Below are 23,539 nucleotides of genomic sequence, written 5' to 3' on the forward strand. Positions count from 1 at the left end.
TACCCCTATGTTAAGTTGACCTGTGACTCCCTCATATTCAATTTGATTGGTGGAGCTGCTGTGTATGGGCTTGAACAGGAAGTGCGTTGAGCGTAGAAGGATTTCAGAAATGCAACAGAGGTCTGGGTTGTTTTCCGGAGCCTGGAGAGAATCTACTCCCAACAGGTTCACTAGTATGTGACCTCCCACAATGCCCTGTTCAGAAACAATGGAGGCTAGGGCCGGGGGACACCAAAACGACATTGTGTGGGTTAAAATAGGTGTGGAACACCAATCTTAACTCTGAAGCTGATAAAAGTCCAAATAAGAACTACATCTGAAGGAAATTACACAGCTATAGCTACAAGGACATGTACATTACACATTGTCCATTCAAAATAAACAGAAATCACTTCAAAGTGTAACATGGCATGGGGGAACTCTCTCATTATTCTTGTCTCACACGTTCAAGAGCGCACACACACACACACACACACACACACACACACACACACACACACACACACACACACACACACACACACACACACACACACACACACACACACACACACACACACACACACACACACACACACCTTGAATTGGTGTCACACTTGCTTTTGGTTTATTGCACAACTGGCTTTGATCTTTCATGCGCCATACATTGCATTAATTATTAATCTTGCCTCAGCACAAATATGGTGAACACCTTCAATACTCAATGAGATGAGGAGAACTCTCTGCACAGGCCTACAGGGTGGCTTCAGGACTTCCTATATATAAAATGTTCCTATCCTAAACAGGGCAGGAGGGACTTGAAGGGGGGCTATGGTATTCTGCTGCCAAAACTGCCTCCAACAACTCTCTGGGTGAAACGTAATCTCAAGTGAAAATGTATTTTTCACTCTTGTGCAATGTATTCAAGTACAGTACATGCTTTTCCACGTGTGCAGCATATGTGGTGAGGGATAGGATGTTGAGGCAACACAGATGCAGTTTGGATTCGGGAACTGTCATGCCCAGAACAGGATAGCAGGGGAACAATGATGGAGAAATGACCTACTTCGCTGTGGTCTAATGCAATGGGAGTTATGTAAATGCCGCATGCTGCTGTATACTGTAGGTACAGTAGCTCCGGGGCCTGTGAAAGTGTGGCTAAACTTTGATGCATCTGCAACGAATACATAGATTTTTTTATGCATTGCCGATGGCTCATGAATACTTTTGATGCCAGTGGATGTGAGAGGACAGGATAGGTTGTGGGATAATAACATACAACTTACTGCAGTGATTCCCAACCTTTCTTGGTTACTGTACCCCAAATCACATTTTGCTCTGTCTGAAGAACCCACAAAGTATCCCTCGTGCATTTTACCAGTAGGCCTATGGTCTTATGAGTCTTCCCAAGTCTCCCCATGTGAATAGCCCAAGTACCCCAGGTTGGGAACCACTGACTTACTGTAACCCCATCCTACCCCTTTTCAAGCCCTGACATTATTTTATTACTTCATATTCAGTTATTGTCTCTCCCTTTGATACATTAGTATAATCATTAGCCTATACTTTGAACATGAGAAATGTAATTATTTTCAATAGGCCTGTTTTATGCCCATGCCACAGCTTTGATTTGACTGGGTTAAATACAATAGGTGTATGCTAAACAACGGAAACGTGAGAATGCCTTCCTTGACGAGAAAAACATGCACTTTAATTACCTTCCCCTTGCCTCAATTCAACCTTATTTTGAGATGCCAAGTCGTGTGTATATTCGAGTTTTGGATAAATTGGTTTCATACCGTCTCAATATTCAGTTTGTAATGGACTGACGCTAAAGTGACAGCTATATGAGGACACTTTAACAAATGTTCAGACGTTGGCGTCGAAAGTAAAAGTCCTACAAGGGTTAATAATAAACTCCCCCTTTCTCTTGTGTCGTTGCGGTTTTCTTGCGTTGGTGGGAGTCCCCCTTGCGAGGGTCCCTTTTGCAGTGCGGATCCAGTAGTTGGAGTTCTAACTAAAAAGAGAGGAGCGCAAGGAGTGAGCGCAGCTGAGTGAGCAAACAGAAGTAGAAACATTAGGTGAATTTTGACACTAACGAACGTCGTTTTTGAAAGACTGTCACTTTTACTGCCCTGGATCCATCTTTCCAGCCTTGTAGAATAACGCCCTTGTTTCCCGCCTGAAAACTCACACGGTCGTGTCAGCTGGCATGAGCTAACCCACCAGACATGGAAACCAAACCTTTCTTGTCATTGGGTAAGTTTTTGCTCTTCGATTTTTTTGTTATCTCAAGATTTGAGTTTATAATGTTAGTTACAACGTTCAGACTCACGCAGTGTTTACGAGTGATAGTCTCGTTTATGCACTGTATTTTGAAGCTTCAGAAATGAGTAATTACAGTCAGGTAAAATAAAAGTCATGTTTAGTCTACGTTGTGCACAATATATGGAAAGACAGACTTCTTGTTTGGAAGTTTTCAAGAAATGTTTCACGGTATGTTTCACAAAAAACTTGAGTCGCGTCAGGCTTGTCAAATACTACAATTCACTCTCGTGTGCCACTGCTATCTGTCCTGATGACATCCGCCTGATTAGGGTGACATCTCATTCAGAAAAATCATACTCTCTCTTTCAATAGAGTTCATATCTGAATATTCTGCTAAATATTGTCCATTTGATTAGATTTTTTTAACGAGATAGGCTACTATCTAAAATCGAATTTACACAAAACCCACTCGAGCATTCATTTGACATACAGCCAACTGTCCCAGGGAGACAAACCTGGCTAAATTACGCTACATTGCGTATGCACTTGGGGACATAGTATATTAAATACTTAAAAACCTAAAGTGCAGTTTTATAGCTAATCTCGTGCTATTTTACTAATTTTGCCATGTGGCTGAGAGAAAATGTTGCTGTTTAAAGCTTCGGAATTATTGAAAGATGGGCAAAATTTGAAATATATGTTTTGATAGACCAAAGTATGAGCTATCACACCATGTAACAGAACAACCTATTTCATACAATGCAACTAACTGGATTCATGTCAACTCCATCAGACACCATCAAAGGCATGTTTACTGAACCAGAATATAAACACAACATGTAAAAGAGTTGGTCCCATTTTTCATGAGCTGAAATAAAAGATCCCAGACATTTTTCATACGCATAAAAAGCATATTTCTCTCCAATTTTGTGCACAAATTTGTTTACATCGCTTTTATTGGGCATTTCTCCTTTGCCAAGAAAATACATCTACCTGACAGGTGTGGCATATCAAGGAGCAGATTAAACAGCATGATCATTACACAGGTGCAACTTGTGCTGGGTACAATAATAAAATGTACAGTTTTGTCACATAACACAATGCCATAGATGTCTTAAGTTTTAAGGGAGCGTGCAATTGGCATGCTGACAGCAGGAATGCTCACCAGAGCTGTTGCCAGAGAATGTAATGTTCATTTCTCTACCGCCTCCAACGTCGTTTTAGAGAATTTGGACGTACGTCTAACCAGCCTCACTTCCGCAGACCACGTGTAACCATGCCAGCCCAGGACCTTCACACCTGGCTTCTTCACCTGTGGGATCGTCTGAGACCAGCCACCCGGACAGCTGATGAACCTGTGGGTTTTCACAATCAAAGAATTTCTGTACAAATTGTCAGAAACCATCTCAGGAAAGCTTGTCTGCTTGCTTGTTGTCCTCACCATGGTCTTGACCTAACTGCAGTTTGGCGTCAATTTCATTGGGCAAATGCTCATCTTCGATGGCCAATAGCACGCTGGAGAAGTGTGCTCTTCACTGATAATTCCCAGTTTCAACTGTACTGGGTAGATGGCAGACAGCGTGCATGACGTCGCGTGGGCGAGCGGTTTGCTGATGTCAACGTTGTGAACCAAGTGCCGCTTGGTGGCGGTGGGCATAAGCTTCGGACAACGAACACAATTTGAACACACAGAGATACCGTGACGAGATCCTGAGGCCCATTGTCGTGCCGTTTATCTGCCGCCATCACCTCATGTTTAAGCATGATAATGCATGGCCCCATTTTTCAAGAATCTGTACACAATTCATGGAAGGTGAAAATGTCCCAGTTCTTTCATGGCCTGCATACTCACCAGAAATGTCACCCATTGAGCAAGTTTGGGATGCTCAGGACGTGTATGTTTTCCAGTTCCTGCCAATATCCAGCAACTTTGCACAACCTTTGAAGAGGAGTGGGACAACATTCCACAGGCCACAATCAACAGCCTAATCAACTTTATGTGAAGGAGATGTGTCACACTGCATGAGGCAAGTGGTGGTCACACCAGCTCCTGACTGGTTTTCTGATCCACACCCCTTACTTTTTTAAAGGGTATCTGTTACCAACAGATGCATATCTTTATTCCAAGTCATGTGAAATCCATAGATTAGGGATTCGTGTATTTCAATTGACTGATTTCAATGTTGTGTTTATATTTTTGTTCAGCATAATTGTTTAAATGATTGTCCAACAAGTGTTTAAAAGCCTTGATTGTTTAATTCTAACATTATGTTATTCAAATATGTCATACAAATCTCCAAACTTCTTTTTGTTTTGTGTTATAGCACTATATAATGCCCCAGGGCTAATTTATTTAGCATTTTGGCATGTTTTTCTTGATATATTACATATTACAAATATTACACATATTACACATATTACAAATGACAAACATTACACATATATTACACATCATTTATATACATCACAGAAGACTGAAATATAACAAAACCGTTTTACATAGAAACACCACATTTTCGGGCGGGTTTTTGAAATAATGTTTATTAATTATGAAATTATGACAAATATTAGTAACATTCCAAACATGAGGCCACTACATGGACAATTTGGTTGTTTGACTGCAGGAAAGAGTTAGACTAGCCACTGACTGGAGTTGACAACAGATACAGACATATTTCCAAATAAAAGATCAATACAAACATTTGTAAAATATGGAAAATGATTCATTTGAAAATCCCCAATAAAAACATAACTTTACTGACCATGAGCGGTCTTGTTGCACTACATATGATGTGGACATGAATATAGGGTCCTTATGGTGAAGCTCATTCCTGATTCATTTAGGATATTATATCAATCGGAGTTCACCAAATCCCTGGACACATCTTTCAGGAATCACATTTTTGAGAGAAATATTATTTAAAGTCACAGAGAGCTATTGCAAGAAACTACATGAGATTTTTTTGTGTGTTAATGTGTGACCTGCTCTATCATAATCAGTCACATTGACCCCAAAACACACAGTTTTCTACAGTGCTGTAAAGAGGAGAATGCTAGCTTTCTAATGAGACTAATATGATCTCTACTCCAAATATCAAGCGAGTTACGTGCCATTACATGCTGTATCACCAAACCATGTTTTTGACAAAGTTTGCAGTTACTTTTAAGACATTTATTCAAATAATTAATAACAGCTATTTACTTAATACAACACACAATCCATGAAATCCATTGACATGAGTGCCTGTGTTCACACACACACACACACACACACACACACACACACACACACACACACACACACACACACACACACACACACACACACACACACACACACACACACACACACACACACACACACACACACACACACACACACACACACACACACACACACACACACACACACACACACACACACACACAGTCCTCTAGTTTTTTCATCTTAGATTACATTTGGATATAAGGCTTGGGAGGATAAATAATGAATCAATAACCACGTTAAATAACATCTCTTATAAATACGTCACAGATAATGAGTATTTATGTTCTTAAGCAACCCTCTCACAAACCCAGGTCCTGCATACTCTGTATGATAGTCGTACAGAGTAAACAACATCTGAAAAGAGCTGAAACAGTGAAGGGGATAGAGGGGTGAGCACTAAAAGCAGTCAGAGTAATCTCTGGGGCGTCAGGTGAAAAATCTGTCTGTGTACATGAGCAAGGCACTTAACCCTAATTGCTCATGTAAGTTGTTCTGGAGCGTTTGGTAAATTACATTAATGTAAAATGTTTCTCAACTAAAATGAGAAACATTAAACAAAATCTGACCACACGTCAGCAGAGAGGAAGGACTTACAGTCTCTTTGGATACGATTTGTGTGGACTTTCGTTAGAGTCTTTGCTGCTGGTCCACTGGCTTGAGCTGACGAACGTTTGATAAAAATATTAGTATCAAGATTCAGGAAAATGATCACGCATCAAAGCTTTTACTACTTGTACCACACAGAGGACTTGGTCTCAAATGTTGGTAGCACCTGGATGTCTGCCCTCTTGAATCCAAAGATCTGTCCTGGGAGCGGCTTCGCTTGGACATCAGCGACGTTGACGTAGTGGACGATTCTCTGAATATCCTTGTAGGACAGCACCCGTTTGCTGGCAAGACGACTGCCACGCCTCTTCTTCCTGGGAGCCATACCATGTTCCTTGTAGAACTTTCACTGCAGTCAGTTGTTTTTGTAGAAATACTCAAATCAGAAAATAAAAGAAATAATAAATAAGCAGCCTACTACTCATACTTTCTTCAAAACCTCATGAACTTGTTCATGCTGTCCCCAATAACAACAGAAAACATCAAGTTGTATTACTCTAAGGAAAACCTACAGGTAGAAACTTGAATGTATCTCTGTAGATTTTCTGACTATCAAGGAAATAATGTCCTCTGATGTTTTGTTTCTTTTTGTTTGCTCGTTTCCTTGCAGAGGTTAATGGAACCAGCCAACTTGCCAGTGAGCACTAGATGTTATTCATTTGAAAACAAGACAAATAACAATATATAATTCTTTAACATTCAGTCATCTTCATAATATATTCTAGCCAATACATTTTCAAGTAATATCAACAACAATAACACAGACAAACTAAACATAACCTGCACTCATTGAAATGCATGGGTGTACGGACCCAGTGTGGTGATGGAGGACCCCGTTTTGAGTGATGGCAGCACACATAGTTATATTACCCCCACGCTGTCCAGGGACGTTGGTAAATGCCCTCTGTCCTATTACATTTCTGGTTGAAGCCAACCTCATCCACATAAATAAATTCATGGTGAATTACATGGGCATCCAGCGCCAATACTTCCTGTAACAGACAAAAGGATATACAGATGAGTAAATATGGTATGTCTACAGTACTGGAAGTAGTGTTGCATACATACCTCTGCAAAGTAATGTCGCATATTTTTGACTCTGTCAGAGTTTCTCTCAAATGGCACCTTGTAAAGTTGTTTCATCGTCACTCGGTGCCGTTGGAGGATGCGTTGTATGGTGTGACAGGCTTACAGCATTGATGTTGTTAAATATGGTGTCATTCAAGATATGCTCTCTTATCTCTCTAATCCTAATTGCATTGTTGGCCAAAACCATATTTATAATTGCAGTATCTTGTACATCTGTAAACAAGCGTCCTCGTCCTCCATGATGTCTTTGCCTTTCCACTCTGTACACAATTCAAACACAGTATGTGTTCAGCATAGGAACTGTACAAAAAAATGTAGTACAGCATGATAACCAACCTCATTCATTCAATGCAGTGCAGTAAATGGATGGCTTAGAGTTACAAATGTGTATGCAATACTATGCAGTCATGTTTTTTACAGTACATTACTGTAATGCTAAAATAGTCATTATATAGTTGCATACCTGTTCTCATTTCTGAAGGTTCGAATTATGGACGCCACTGTAAATCGACTCAAGTTGGGCTGGACTCTCAGTCCAGCCTCTCTCATGGTCAAACCGGGGTTGATCACATGATCAACAAGTGTTGCCCTAATCTCATCAGAGATGGCTCTCCTTCCTTCTCTTCTTTGCCCTCGTCCTCTTCTTCCTCTTCCTCTCCCTCCTACTCCTCTTGCTCTCTGTCCATTGTTGGCATCCATTGTTCAAAACAGGTAATCTGACCTATGACCTATTTATAGGCCTATACTACAGTAAAGCAGTGATTGGTTAGTGATCAGTTAAGCTATTAGTGTTTGCACATGTTTGCACATGTGAGGAGTGTGTGTGGTGAATAAGTGTAGCATTTTGATTGGTTGTGTTTGGAAAAGGAAAGCAAGTCCCTTCCTGTTAGATTTTTGTGTTTTAGGTAGAGAATTGTGTGTAGTGTTTTGAAAAAAGTGTTTTATGCAATTGACAACTGAGTCAAAGGCTGAGAAATAGCTTATGGTTTTGGATATTTGGTGTGTAGTTTTGCACTTTAAGTGAGAGGTTTCAAAAATCATGTGACATGAAAAGATTTTGTGTGTAAGCAGTTGGAAAAACTGTAATTCATGATTTAATAGTGCAAATAAGATAGTGCTGCGAAAACCTGATGATGTGATGTGTTACAAGCAATCTTCCACCGAACCGATGTGAAAGTGCTCTGTTGCTATGTTTCATCCAACGTTTATAAGTTAAAAAATTATATTTATTCTCTGGAATTGGCAATAATACATTCAGATTATGAAAGCAAAACAAATATTTTCTTTATAAAATGTAACATTTTGAAGCAATTAAGTAATGATTATAAATGTAGTTGTAATGCCCCTAGACCTTTTCCACATTTTGTTGTGTTACAGCCTGATTTTAAAATGGATTAAATTGAGATGTTATGTCACTAAAGGCACTAAAGTAATACAGCAAGAAGTGTGGCAAAGCAATTCACTTTTTGTCCTCAATACAAAGTGTTATATTTGGGACAAATCCAATACAACACATTACTGAGTACCACTTTCCATATTTTCAAGCATATTGGTGGCTGCATCATGTTATGGTTATGTTTGTAATCGTTAGACTGGGGAGTTTTTCAGGATAAAAAATAAATAGAATGGAGCTAAGCACAGGCAAAATCATAGAGGAAAACCTGGTTCTGTCTGCTTTCCACCAGACACTGGGAGATGAATTCACCTTTCAGCATGACAATAACCTAAAACACAAGCTCAAATCTACACTGGATTTGCTTACCAAGAAGACAGTGAATGTTCCTGAATGGCTGAGTTACAGTGTTGACTTAAACTACTACTACTTGAAAATCTAATTTAACAGAGCTTGAAGAATTTGAATAGAATAATGGTCAAATGGTGCATGATCCATGTGTGGAAAGGTCTTAGAGTCTTACGCAGAAAGCATCACAGCTGTAATCACTGCCAAAGGTGCTTCTACAAAGTATTGATTCAGGGGTGTGAATACTTTAGTAAATTAGATATTTCTGTATGTCATTTACAAAAAATGTGCAATAATGGCTAAAAACATGTTTTCACTTTGTCATTATGGGGTATTATGTGGTGATGGGTGATAAATACATCTGAATTCAGGCTGTAACACAACAAAATGTGGAAAACTGTAAGTGAAGGGGTATGAATACTTTCTGAAGACAGTGTACTGTATATTGAAATAGTGTTGTCACGATACCAGCATTTTTACTTTGATACCGATACCAAGTTTAGTATCCTGATACTTGATACCGAAATGATACTCAGTACCAAAATGATACTCGATTTTGAAACGATACCATGGCAAAAGTCACAGAATTACCACTGGGCTTTATTATTTTAAACATTCACCGGTATGTTGATTACTGGGAGAACAACTAAATATCAAATATAATGTATTCTATTCTATATTACATTTCTTTCAAAAATAAAACACCATATTAAATAACAGAATATCTCAAATTGTCTTTATGCCAAACCATATATGAGTCTCGGAGCATACAAAAGGATTTTACAGTTACATCTAAACTGTTATACATGTAATGTCATTTATATCAAGGTTAATTTGCTTATCTATGTCCATAATATTGGATCTAATGACATTCATTAGACATCTAATTCATTATTCATTACAGCAAAATAATTGAATGTATTAAATTAATAGTTTAGTTCCAAAACGGCATAAAAATTACACTTTGAAGCTCTTTTCTGAAGCTTCTATATTGCAATAGTCTACATACTATAGAAATACAATGGATTTTACATCGCATACTATTATTCCCAGAGTGCATTTCAACTTCCATGGTGCAATGCTCTGCCCCGGAGCTGAGTTGTCACTAGTTATCACAGCCACAAAGTCAAATAGCTACAAGTAAAAATGTATAAGTAACAAAATAGCTTTTTGGTCTTCATTTAAGGTTATGGTTAGGCATAAGGTTTAAAGTGTGGTTAATGTTAAGGCAAGGTTTAAAATCAGATTTAAAGAAAAGTATTTGTAGAAATGTGACATACACCGGTCCTATGTAGTAAAATTTGAAATTGTGTTTTTTTAAATTGGATAAAAGTAGAGACATTGCATATCATACACTGCAGTTGAGGAACAATGGGAAAGTAATTCTGCTTTGAAAGTTGATTAACTTATAACCCCACTTTTGAGAAAATGTCCCTTCAATGCTTCGTTCCACCTACTGGAGAGCTCTACTTTGTCTAAACCCATTCAGCATCGTAAACACCCTCTTAAGCCTTAGCCCCACCCATCTCTTTAAGGATTCAAATGTGAGGCCATGTGCTAAAAAGAGTGAGTTGTGTAGTAAACAACCAACGTTTTCAAGACTAAAAGTGGTGAAAGTAGTAGTCTAAAATAAGGGAAAACTCCAGGTAAAAATACACTTTCTTGTCCTTGGCCTATATCCTAATCTGACTTTGGTGCAGGTCATATTGTTCTTCACATTACCGTCTCTGGTAAACACACACTGTGTCAAATCAAATCTATGTTTATTTGCCACATGCACCGGATACAGAAAGTGTCCAGATAAAAATATTTAATCAATATTTTATAATTATTAGATGACGGTTACCCAGACACACTTGTCTAAATTGATGGTTCATGTGAAAGAAATGCTATAACCACCCCTCAGCCACATCTAGCTAAGTGGATGGGTCACTGTAGTCTAGACATGTACACATGTTCATGAAATACAATAGATGGCCGCGTAATCACCCCCAGACACATCTGGCTAACTTGATGGGTCATGTAATCATCTGGCTAAGTGGAATCTTTGGTTTAGAAATGTAGCTAGCTAGCTAGCTAAATGAATAAACCGGCATAATTCCAACTCATACTACTACCAATACAAATATTGCCATAGCTGTAGTATAGATCTGCAGGTAGCTAAAGCAAACCAACTAGGTTCAACGCTAGCTAGCTAAACTTAGGCTATAACTAGAAATGTAAATGGGTTTCTGATCCGAATAATATTACTCCACAGATCATACCAGCAAGCTAATGTTGGCGACCTTGATTTACAATGAAAACGACTTTCTGACAAAATGTGAAATTTATAATATCTGAAAATGTAGCTAGGCTGTTACCCGTATATTGTACATAGATGAACGCTTCACGGCAGACTGGAACCATTTAACTCTGTTTTGTTTGTAGCTACCTCTTGTTTGGCCAGCGTAGTATCAAGTCACTCCGGTTCACACTGACCATGGCATGTGCAGAAAGGTTCCCATCACAACTTTTTCAACTGGTAACTATTTATGACACCAGGGCTGCTGGCAAACGTGAAGTAGTCTAAATGTATTGCTGTCATAGCTAAGTTATAAGTGCATTTCCTTTGGGTTGTAATCATATTATAATGCTTACATGAATGTCGCTCAAAATGATTTGAATTTAGTTGCTAATAGAATAACGTTACAATGAAAATATCACGTGTAAAATAGTTTTTATGTCGTTTTGGAACTAAAACTCCCCTGCACTGCTTTGCAACACCTTTTGCATGGTTGTTTCGGCGGGCTGGCCTTCATCATCTGCTCTGTAAGCAAAGTATTCCCATAGTTGTTTCGGCGGGCTGGCCTTCATCATCTGCTCTGTAAGCAAAGTATTCCCATAGTTGTTTCGGCGGGCTGGCCTTCATCATCTGCTCTGTAAGCAAAGTATTCCCATAGTTGTTTCGGCGGGCTGGCCTTCATCATCTGCTCTGTAAGCAAAGTATTCCCATAGTTGTTTCGGCGGGCTGGCCTTCATCATCTGCTCTGTAAGCAAAGTATTCCCATAGATGTTTCGGCGGGCTGGCCTTCATCATCTGCTCTGTAAGCAAAGTATTCCCATAGTTGTTTTGGCGGGCTGGCCTTCATCATCTGCTCTGTAAGCAAAGTATTCCCATAGTTGTTTTGGCGGGCTGGCCTTCATCATCTGCTCTGTAAGCAAAGTATTCCCATAGTTGTTTCGGCGGGCTGGCCTTCATCATCTGCTCTGAAAGCAAAGTATTCCCATAGTTGTCAAGGCGGGCTGGCCTTCATCATCTGCTCTGTAAGCAAAGTATTCCCATAGTTGTTTCGGCGGGCTGGCCTTCATCATCTGCTCTGTAAGGAAAGTATTCCCATAGTTGTTACGGCGGGCTGGCTTTCATCATCTGCTCTGTAAGCAAAGTATTCCCATAGTTGTTACAGCGGGCTGGCCTTCATCATCTGCTCTGTAAGCAAAGTATTCCCATAGTTGTTTTGGCGGGCTGGCCTTCATCATCTGCTCTGTAAGCAAAGTATTCCCATAGTTGTTTTGGCGGGCTGGCCTTCATCATCTGCTCTGTAAGCAAAGTATTCCCATAGTTGTTTTGGCGGGCTGGCCTTAATCATCTGCTCTGTAAGCAAAGTATTCCCATAGTTGTTTTGGCGGGCTGGCCTTCATCATCTGCTCTGTAAGCAAAGTATTCCCATAGTTGTTTGGGCGGGCTGGCCTTCATCATCTTCTCTGAAAGCAAAGTATTCCCATAGTTGTTTCGGCGGGCTGGCCTTCATCATCTGCTCTGTAAGCAAAGTATTCCCATAGTTGTTTCGGCGGGCTGGCCTTCATCATCTGCTCTGTAAGCAAAGTATTCCCATAGTTGTTACGGCGGGCTGGCCTTCATCACCTGCTCTGTAAGCAAAGTATTCCCATAGTTGTTACGGCGGGCTGGCCTTCATCATCTGCTCTGTAAGCAAAGTATTCCCATAGTTGTTTTGGCGGGCTGGCCTTCATCATCTGCTCTGTAAGCAAAGTATTCCCATAGTTGATTTGGCGGGCTGGCCTTCATCATCTGCTCTGTAAGCAAAGTATTCCCATAGTTGTTTCGGCGTGCTGGCCTTCATCATCTGCTCTGAAAGCAAAGTATTCCCATAGTTGTTTCGGCGGGCTGGCCTTCATCATCTGCTCTGTAAGCAAAGTATTCCCATAGTTGTTTCGGCGGGCTGGCCTTCATCATCTGCTCTGTAAGAAAAGTATTCCCATAGTTGTTACGGCGGGCTGGCCTTCATCATCTGCTCTGTAAGCAAAGTATTCCCATAGTTGTTACGGCGGGCTGGCCTTCATCATCTGCTCTGTAAGCAAAGTATTCCCATAGTTGTTACGGCGGGCTGGCCTTCATCATCTGCTCTGTAAGCAAAGTATTCCCATAGTTGTTTCGGCGGGCTGGCCTTCATCATCTGCTCTGTAAGCAAAGTATTCCCATAGTTGTTTCGGCGGGCTGACCTTCATCATCTGCTCTGTAAGCAAAGTATTCCCATAGTTGTTACGGCGGGCTGGCCTTCATCATCTGCTCTGTAAGCAAAGTATTCCCATAGTTCGCTTCTGAAACGGGTTTTGCCAACAAGTTCCGGGCGTGACGGAATGATGTTTTCGTTAGAAGAAGCCATGCTGCCATACTTTTCTCTCAACTCGCTTGCTTCCCAAAAGTGGCTCGCACTGTGTTTACTGCATGTGCAAGAGCAAGTAGCCTGGCTAGCTTACTACTGCCACCTTGAGAAGATTCAGAAAAATAACTAGACAGACTCGATCCTCTCAGTTCGTATATGACGTGAGACACATTTGGCAAAAGTACGAAAGTAACACAAATTCTAGTACTGAACAATTTTTCATGTTCTAGTATTGAAAAAGTACCGAAGTTTCTTTATACCGTGCAACACTATATAGAAATGTATACTACATGTTTTTTATTCTAATGAGAATGTCACTATTTCATATTTTTCTCTGATACATTGCAGTTCAGAATTATGTTCATTAAAAATATTGCTTCAGCGCGGGTACCTTTTTTTCATTAGACTTAATTATGATGAAAATATTATTATGATGACTATAATTAGAATGATTGTTATTATTATCTTATGGGGTAATTAGCTATATACAGTACAGCCTAGGCCTGTTATCTATTTGTCCCAAAATATGGGAAAACAACTATAACTATAATATTTCAACATATCATGTGGATCTATAGGCTTAGTTCTTTAAAGTCTTTACATTTACAGACACTCACAGTGTAAATGATTAAAACCCAGCTACTGTATGTCTGGTGAACTGTATAGAGCACAACTTGTCCCCTGTAGGAGAGACATAGCCCGAAGCTGTAGGCAGCCGTGTTATTGTGACTGCAGGTCTTTCAGGGGCGCCTCATGTTACAACTTGACACATATCAGCAGCCCCCCCCGCCCACCACTACCAATCTGCACAGATGAGAGGCACAGGGACTTCTGGGATATCTCTATCTGATTACACACCTGATCACTGGCACTGTGATCACACTGGCCTTTATGTGGCTTATCAGACATATGGAACGTCTCACCATGCCAACTTTCACGTGGACATGACAGGTTACTGTTTTATATTTTTTATTTTTCTTATTCAACCTTTTTTTTTAACGAGGCTTTTAACTATTACAGGCCTACTATAGTTTACGTATCTCCGTGTTAGAATCATTGACAGTATGATTTTTTCGAAAATGTTTACAGGCCCAGCATAGCTTGAAGTCTGCATGTGTGTTGTAATAGCAGTGTAATAGAAGTGTAATAGCAGTGTAATAGCAGTGTAATAGAAGTGTAATAGCAGTGTAATAGTGTATTATTAATCAGCATCTTTCTATGCCTCTTTAGTACAGCTGAGGTTCTAATCATTCCACACTGTTTCAACATGCTGTATCAGCATGCCATTTGTCGTCAGTTCTTGATTTGTCTGTCCGTAACTCTGGATTTAAATCCCCGCTAATGCTCTGATTGTTAATTGTCCACTTCAAGGACACCACTAACTCTGATAAGCCCTTGAATGTATTGAGTAGTTGCTCGCTCTGTGTAATTATCTAGAGTTGTCTTGCATTAGGATTCAAAACATGCCACTGTTTGAAATACCAGTTAGAGCATTTTACAGTTATGGATTGATTGTTGGCTGTGGCGATGACCTCCTGCTATTGGCATGGCATGTTCTATATGCTGCTAACTAGCCACTGGAGCCTGGTTTTTATGTTTTTCTCACGCTTCACTTAAAGCTGTAAATATTGGAGCAGTGACATTGAAAACAGACGGAGTGTCAATTTAGTCAGAGGAATTTGAGTGTGGCCGTCACAATAAGCCAAGAAACCATGTATTAAAAAGGATAGTGTTCTTCGCCAGCTCGGATGGATTTTGGGAGAATGGGGTGTATTATTAAACAGAGGAAATGACGTGGTCGTAAGTGGCCTGGTTGTCTTCTCCATAGGCGAAGAGAGCAGATCTAGTAATACCTGAGATGTACTGCAACTATGTTATCTATGGCTAGAGACAACTAAGGATAACCGTCCTCATTTAACCTAATGTATCATGTAACATGAGGGTTGCTACACTGTTTCAACATTTTTATGGGTTTTGTTGTTTGGTTGCTTGTAAGATGGCGGCAACAGACATAGCAGCTCTGCTTCTAGCTCCTATGAAACTTTGCAGTATTTTGTTTTTTTGTGTGTGTTTTTGACAAGCATTTCGCTACACCCGCAATAACATATTGAATATGTGTATGTGACCAATACAATTTGATTTGATAAGGGAACTGACTGAACTTAAATAAGACTGCAGAGAGAGCTGACACAGGTTCAGAGAGTAACATTTCATTAAATAAGTGTTGGTGAAGTATTGCTTTTAGCATGGCAGTGATGGTGATTGTGAGACAAATATAGAGGCACTCTAAGGGATAGGTTAACTTTTCCTCTTTCTATTTGGTGGAACCAGATTGGACAGGGACCTTTTGGTGGAAGCCAGAATGGCGTTGGCCTTGGTGTTATACTCAACCCTGACTGCAAACCTAAAGAAAACATAGTAGTTTGCTAAATAAAGTTGAGCTCAACAATGTCTGGTTTGGTCATTATTGATGAGCTGGTTTTATAAGTGTGTCCCACCACCTGTTACTGAAGTTGTTTGTTATTCCTAGTACCTCTACAAGTCAAGGGTACACACTTTATTGTTCTTATGTATGTTTGGGGGTAGCCTATTTTAGGAATAGAAGGTAACCCCCGCCCCCTCGTCTTCCCACCAGTGAAGTTCATGGTCTTTGATGAGAACGTTAGGGGGGTGCAGGCAGAGGGTGGGAGACTGCAGGCTGCGTTCCTCTCCTGGCAGTAATTCAGGAACAAAGATAATAATGGGAGTGGGTGTGTCTGGTAGGGGGGTGGTTGCATGGAGGGGGGTGAAGGGGTGGGCTCTGCACCCCCAAAACGCCTTGGACAACTTTGTCTTTCACAGCAGTCCAGTGTTGTGTTCCTCATGTGATGCTTTTGCTTTCCTTTTGAGAGGGGGCTGCAGCTGTCATTTTTATTGGAAGAGGTTTATAGTGAAAGTTAACGACTTAAAGTGACAGCTCTCTCTTTCTCCCTGACCCTCTCTTCCACACGCCCCCTCAAGCCTCACTACTCCTTCAATTCAAAGAAAATGTTCTCCCTTTCCCTGCCACCCCTCCCCCTCCCTCCCTGCCGGCATCAGAACCAAATGTACAAGACAGAGAAAAAATTGAAACACAATTATGAAATTAAAATGAAAATTCGAGGTTCTTTTTCAAACGGGAAGCTAAGTGCCTTGGAAGTCTAGACTGCCACTTTTCATAGAATATAGTGTATGTTCTGCTGTGCATTAAGCATTAATGTTCTGCTCTGCCGGCAGTAAAAAAGGAACTGACTCTGGGAGAGAGAAGCTGTGCACCTCCATGCTGATGATCATATGCTGTATCACCCCAGCCCCAGCCTGTTTCTGCTTTCAGAACAATACTCATCACAAACTGGGCTTCAGACAGAGGTTCATGGCAATCGCTCAAACAGTTGATTATTTGTGTTTAAGGTAGTAGGAGAGGTTTATTGATAAGGGCTGCGCTGAACTTTGAACCTTAAACCTTGACCCCTGATCCCTGCGTGCTTTATCATTGGAGGAATTTTGCTTTGGGCATTCAAGCTTTTTTTTTACCATTCAGCTTTTACCATTCTAAGACCATTCCGTTCATGCTGAAATGCTCTACTGTGAATCTATTCCAATAGAGTATTCCTTTTCCTGCACTGCAGGACACGTTCTGGATGCCCACCTGTCTGGCTGATTTGCAGGCTGAGTGAATGTGAGAATGTGTCTGTTCCGTTCTGTGGGACTGAGAGTATTCAGGATGCACACAGCCACTCTTTTGAAGTCTCTGTGGGGATTTGACCAGATCACACTCATAATTCGCACAGAGAGAAAGATCACTCTGCCCTCCTACCCAGAGATCCCACGGCTCTATACTGTGAGGAAGAGAGAGAGAGAGGGGGAGGGAGAGAGGGGGGGGGGAGTCAGAACACAGTCCACTAGAGTATTATGGTTAAACCTCCATCAAGGACTAGGGAAGAAAAGAGGAGTTGTTGCTGGCCAACTTTACCGAACTGAACATCTCTTGAATTGCGCCCTGAGTTGATTTGTGCCCTGTAAAATAGCTTGTAACACTTTCTTTCACAGTGCTTTAATACAGGAAAATTGCTTGGAAGTTTAGTCAGTAATAATGTTGTGATTAAGTCATGAGAACTGGTTTGGTTATCCACAATGGGGCCGATTGAGACTTAGGAATTTAAGCCTTTCCTAAGCACACCTTTCGTATGCACTTTTCAGTATTTGGTAGTCAGACTTACCTTACTTAGTCACAGGTGTGGCTGGCTCCCTTGCATGCTCTGAAGAAATGTCATTCAACAGCTGAAAACCCCCAGACTTGCTGGCCAACAGATTTTCTCATGGAGTTTTCATTCAATAGGGTTTTCAGTACATTTATCTTAAATACAGTGTGCCTTTTAGTTCGAATTATGTCAACAGACACAGTAGAATAATTTTACAGATAATTTATCTACAGATCAATGAAATAAATCTAAATATATGAATATTTGTCTCTGTTTCTGCACCAATTGGTAGATTTAAAAATACTAATGGTTAGGAAAGCATTTACGCACAAAATAAAGAAAACTGGGGATTGATTCATTTTGACAATTGCCACATTCAGTTCTTCAACCAAGGTTAATGTTGGAAGATTAGTGTGCATAGAATTATAATAGGGAGAATAGTCTACAATAGTAGGTTATACCCTCGCCTATTGCCTGCAGGGCCTGTTTCCCTGGGGCCTGCTGATGTGCCCTCCGGGAGACGGTAAAAAGGCTTCTGATTGTATAACGATTCAAAATCCACTTGCGGGAAATAAATAGCTTTGGAAGCAACTACTGTTGTTCTCAATTTTATGTGGGTATATTTTTTAAATATTGAGCTCAATAGCAAATATTTTCCAACCAAGATATTTGACATGGTTTTAAGACACGAAGCGTGAAATGCACAATTGCGCATTGGTCATTGCATTTGCATAGGGTAGGAGGCTACAACTGCAAAGTATTTTTTAAGACATAAAGTGTACAGTTAGAGTAAGTCATGACTAATGTGTGGGCTAATATGTTTTGAGTTTTCACTTCCTCATGTGGTGAATTAGCCCCAAAATAAGTGAGCCTATGATATTAGTACACATAAAGATGTAGGCAAATTCATCTCTATTCATCTCTCTAAATTCTATCTCCACAATTCATGACAATCACTGGATTAGGTTGCACATCAAAATATCTTATTGAATAGCCTACCATCTCAGTAGTCTATTACACAGTCTTAAGCACTGTGAATGTCTTTATAAGGTGATTTAAAAAATCCCTGTTTTAGGTCAGTTAGGATAACCACTTTATTTTAAGCATGTGAAATGTCAGAATAATAGTAGAGAGAAGTATTTATTTCAGCTTTAATTTCTTTCATCACATTCCCAGTGGGTTAGAAGTTTACATACACTCAATTAGTATTTGATAGCATTGTCTTTAAATTGTTTAACTTGGGTCAAACATTTCGGATAGCCTTCCACAAGCTTCCCACAATAAGTTGGGTGAATTTTGGCCCATTCCTCCTGACAGAGCTGGTGTAACTGAGTCAGGTTTGTAGGCCTCCTTGCTCGCACACGCTTTTTCAGTTCTGCCCACAAATTTTATATATGATTGAGGTCAGGGCTTTGTGATGGCCACTCCAATTCCTTGACTTTGTTGTCCTTAAGTCATTTTGTCACAACTTTGTAAGTATGCTTGGGGTCATTGTCCATTTTGAAGACCCATTTGCGACCAAGCTATAACTTCCTGACTGATGTCTTTAAAAAAAGAAGACGTTTTTTTATTGAATATCCGAAACATACAATATACTCGCAGTGAAGCCGCTCAACAACTACATCACACCAGTCATCCAACAGATTCCCATTCAGAGCGACACACATAAGTATCCAGGGTCAATGCCCTGCTCAAGGGCACGTTGACAAATCTACCACCAGGCCAAAACGTGAAATTGAACCCTCCATGACCCCCCCACAGTTCTCCAATAGCTGTCCCTCAACCATTCGAGACCCCTCCCACAGTCCCCCCAGGAATAAAAATAAAAATACAATTAATACCATTCCCCACCCCCAAGAACCCCCCAATGCACCAACAACCAAGAGAATGAACTAAAGAGAAAAAAGGAAAAGATAGAAGAAAACAACAAACAACAATGCTCAAAAAATTATAAAACAAAGTAATAACTTTAAAACAAAGGACATCAAGGACAACGAAAATCATAACAGCAATGCCAACTGTATATGTTTGTATGCATGTCTGGCACTAATACATGTATGTGTGTGTTCTTGTATGTGTTTATTTGAATGAGTGTGTGTGTGTATATGCATGTGTACAAACACCTGCATGGCATCAGCCTCAGGCAAACCGGCATTAGTTGTAAAAACACTGCCCCTCAGTGTCATTCAAACTGACTTTTTGTCATGTTTTATTTTGACGTGGACTTTTTTACTTTTATCTTTGACCATGATTCTATCTCCCACACAGCAACTCCACTCCCAGTTGTCTCCAATTCCACATCCCAACCCCTAGCTTCCCTCAGCCCATCCCATCTATGTCTGCTGGTCACCCTCAGCCCATCCCATCTGTCTCTGCTGGCCACCCACTTCGGGTTTCTATGCAACACATATCTTTCAACTATGCTGTGATGTTTAACGTACAATTTCAATCTATCTAAGCGAATAGGATCCACAGATTGCGAGTTGAAGATAAATACTTTTATTACATGCTGACCAGACCGGACACGTCGCAAAATAAATGTAGAAATGCATGTTATTCAATTATTGCAGCCACACTGCTCGCGTGCACCAACGAGCGTCTGCGTTGCCAAGGGATAAAATAGAACTCCTTTCTATTTCTGAAGCAGATTGCGCTGCAAGTCCTGCCTCTCCCATCTCCTCATTGGTTTATAGAAGCAGGTACCCACGTGCCATCTCCTCATTGGTAGTCGTGGTAATACAATGAAGGTTTAGATGTGATTTCCATATAAGTTAAACGATGAAAAAGCCCGGAAGGAGGAGAGATGACTAGAAACAATTCAGTTGGCCGTTTTATGTGTGGATTAATTGTCGGAGTAAAATAACAGCTCAATGTTTATATCCCAGGACAAATTAGCTAGCAACAGCAAGTTTCCTAATAGGACAAATTGACGTTAGCTAGCAAGTGCAAGCTATCTAGCTAAATTGCCATACATGTTTAATGCTTTTCGACCTGTCCCCAAATTAATGTCATTGGTTCCGAGTTTGTTTTGATATTTTAACGTGCGTGTCGTGATCGCGTTTGGTGTGGGGGGGGCAAAATACATTTATGCACGGTATCGCACGGTGGCGCATGCGCACAGCCGGTTTGGGTTCTGTGTTAGTATATTAGTAATTGACTGAACCGGTCTCTCCAGATCTCCTAACAGTACTATTTCTAGGGTCAATTTGAGATAAATGCTATGTATTTTCAGCTATTCCTGAACCTGAGACCAGAAACAGGCTACCTGAGGGCAATACCAAAATAAATGGTCTATTGAATCTGTATCCTCACAACAAAATCTGCAGAGCTTCGATGACTTTTTGCCCCAATGACTTCTTGAGATGCTGCTTCAATATATGCACATAATTTTCCTACCTTATGATGCCATCTATTTTCTGAAGTGCACCAGTCCCTCCTGCAGCAAAGCACCCCTACAACATGATGCTGCCACCCCAGTGCTTCATGGTTGGGATGGTGTTCTTCGGCTTGCAAGCCTTCCCCTTTTTCCACCAGGCTAGAGGACATTTCTCCAAAAAGTACGATCTTAGTCCCCATGTGCAGTTGCAAACCGTAGTCTGGCTTTTTTTTTATGGCGGTTTTGGCGCAGTGGCTTCTTCCTTGCTGAGCGGCCTTTCAGGTTATGTTGATATAGGACTTGTTTTACTGTGGATATAGATACTTTAGGAACCTGTTTCCTCCAGCATCTTTACAAGGTCCTTTGCTGTTGTTCTGGGATTGATTTGCACTTTTCGCACCAAAGTATGTTCATCTCTAGGAGACAGAACACGTCTCCTTCCTAAGCGGTATGACGGCTGCGTGGTCCCATGATGTTTATACTTGTGTACTCTTGTTTGCACAGATGAACGTGGTACCTTCAGGTGTTTGGAAATTGCTCCCAAGGATGAAGCAGACTTGTGAAGGTCTACAATTTATCTTTTGAGGTCTTGGCTGATTTCTTTTGATTTTCCCATGATATCAAGCAAAGAGGCACTGAGTTTGAAGGAAGGCTTTGAAATAAAAATACAGGTACACCTCCAATTGACTCAAATTATGTCAATTAGCCTATCAGAAGCTTCTAAAGCCATTACATAATTTTCTGGAATTTTCCAAGCTGTTTAATGGCACAGTCAACATAGTGTATGTAAACTTCTGACCCACTGGAATTGTGATACAGTGAATTATAAGTGAAATAATCCGTCTGTATACAATTGTTGGAAAAATGAGTCATGCACGAAGTAGATGTCCTTACCTACTTGCCAAAACTACAGTTTGTTAACAAGAAATTTGCAGAGTGGTTGAAAAAGGAGTTTTAATGACTACAACCTAAGTGTATGTAAACTTCCGAATATATTGTGTGACGCTGCGGGACAACAGTTAGTGGCACCAGTGCCACCAGGGGAACATTTTAGTCTAGGGCCCTGTCAAGGGGGAGATTTTTAATCTGCTTACTAATGTTTTCTTCTGCCAATTTGGCTGTTGGGAAGAGAATCATGCGATTGGATGTTATGCATAAAAATGCACATGGAAGTCAGTGATTTATTTTTACTGTAGGTTAATGAGGTAATACAAATGTGATGTGACTAAAATGAAAGGGAATTGTTTTCATCATTTTGACAATAACTAGACTAAATCATTATTCAAGTGACAAAAATGTGACTCAGACTTACTAATATTTCAGTCAAAATGACCAAGACTAGACTAAATCAAAAAATGTGTGCCAAAATGAACACAGAAACACAGAGAGCAAAGTTAATAAAAGTGGAATTACGTTCCATTTACGCATGTTTAACTCGGGTTGGAATTCCCCCAATAGAAATTACTGTAGAATTCAGATTTCTTATGATCCTTCATGATCTGATATCTTCATACTGTACTTCTGTCTTAAAAATTGATAGATGATTTCACATTTAATGAGCTTCAAGTACACTGATCTAAAACACAACTGAAGATTTCTCCCATTTAAACCATTTAATTATAGGCAGTTTAAAACAAGTATTTGTATATGTTATTCCAACACTTGTGATACAGCACTGTTATACTGTGGTTAAAATGCAAATCAATGTTTTTGAGTGTTTATCTACAGTGTAAATCTGGTCAAGCTACAGTATTGCGAGTCGATCTGTGATGGAGTGTTTGAAGTCTTTGCTCTCCTGTGAAAAAAAGGTGCCCCCCCCCCCACACACACACACGCACACACACACACATACACACAGGAAGAGACAGAAATAGAGTTTTATGGTATTTCTATGAGGCGTTTCATAGACATAGAGGTGTTGGGACTTCCCCCACCTCCAGTCTGCAGCCGCGCTACTACGTCTCTCACCTCAACAGGCGCCAGCCAATGAGTTGGGTGATGATCAGTGTGCTGCACGCCGGAAGCCCACAGTAGCAGCACAGTGTTTAAAACACACTGCACAGGTTACAGGAAGGTGCCATGATGTTCACCCCCAGCCAAGAATCAGATAGGTGGAAAGAAGTGGCAGACGGGTTTAGCAGCAGTGGTGTAAAGTACTTAAGTAGTACTTTAAAGTATTTTTACTTAAGTCATTTTCTGGGGTATCTGTACTTTATTTTACTATATATATTTTTGACTACTTTTACTCCATTATATTCCTAATGAAAATAATGTTTTTTTAAAACTTTATACATTTTCCCAGACACCCAAAAGTACTCGTTACATTTTGAA

The 23,539-nt window shown here is 40.2% G+C and overlaps 1 protein-coding gene across 3 annotated transcripts in view; it reads left to right on the forward strand.

Annotated features, from left to right (window-relative positions):
- The window catches only part of rxraa (retinoid X receptor, alpha a), a 244,739-nt gene that overhangs the window by 84,958 nt on the left and 136,242 nt on the right, over positions 1-23,539 (forward strand). For 2 of the 3 annotated variants that reach the window (XM_052525711.1, XM_052525713.1), the window contains exon 1: positions 1,960-2,238. The exons of the other annotated variant lie outside the window; for it this stretch is intronic. In XM_052525711.1, the coding sequence (XP_052381671.1) occupies positions 2,211-2,238 (28 nt within the window). In that variant the 5' untranslated portion in view covers positions 1,960-2,210. Of the gene's footprint in view, positions 1-1,959; positions 2,239-23,539 lie in introns of those variants that run through there. 3 annotated transcript variants of the gene reach the window in all.

The sequence above is a fragment of the Oncorhynchus keta genome, chromosome 9, assembly GCF_023373465.1.
Source record: "Oncorhynchus keta strain PuntledgeMale-10-30-2019 chromosome 9, Oket_V2, whole genome shotgun sequence".
Lineage (NCBI taxonomy): Eukaryota > Metazoa > Chordata > Actinopteri > Salmoniformes > Salmonidae > Oncorhynchus > Oncorhynchus keta.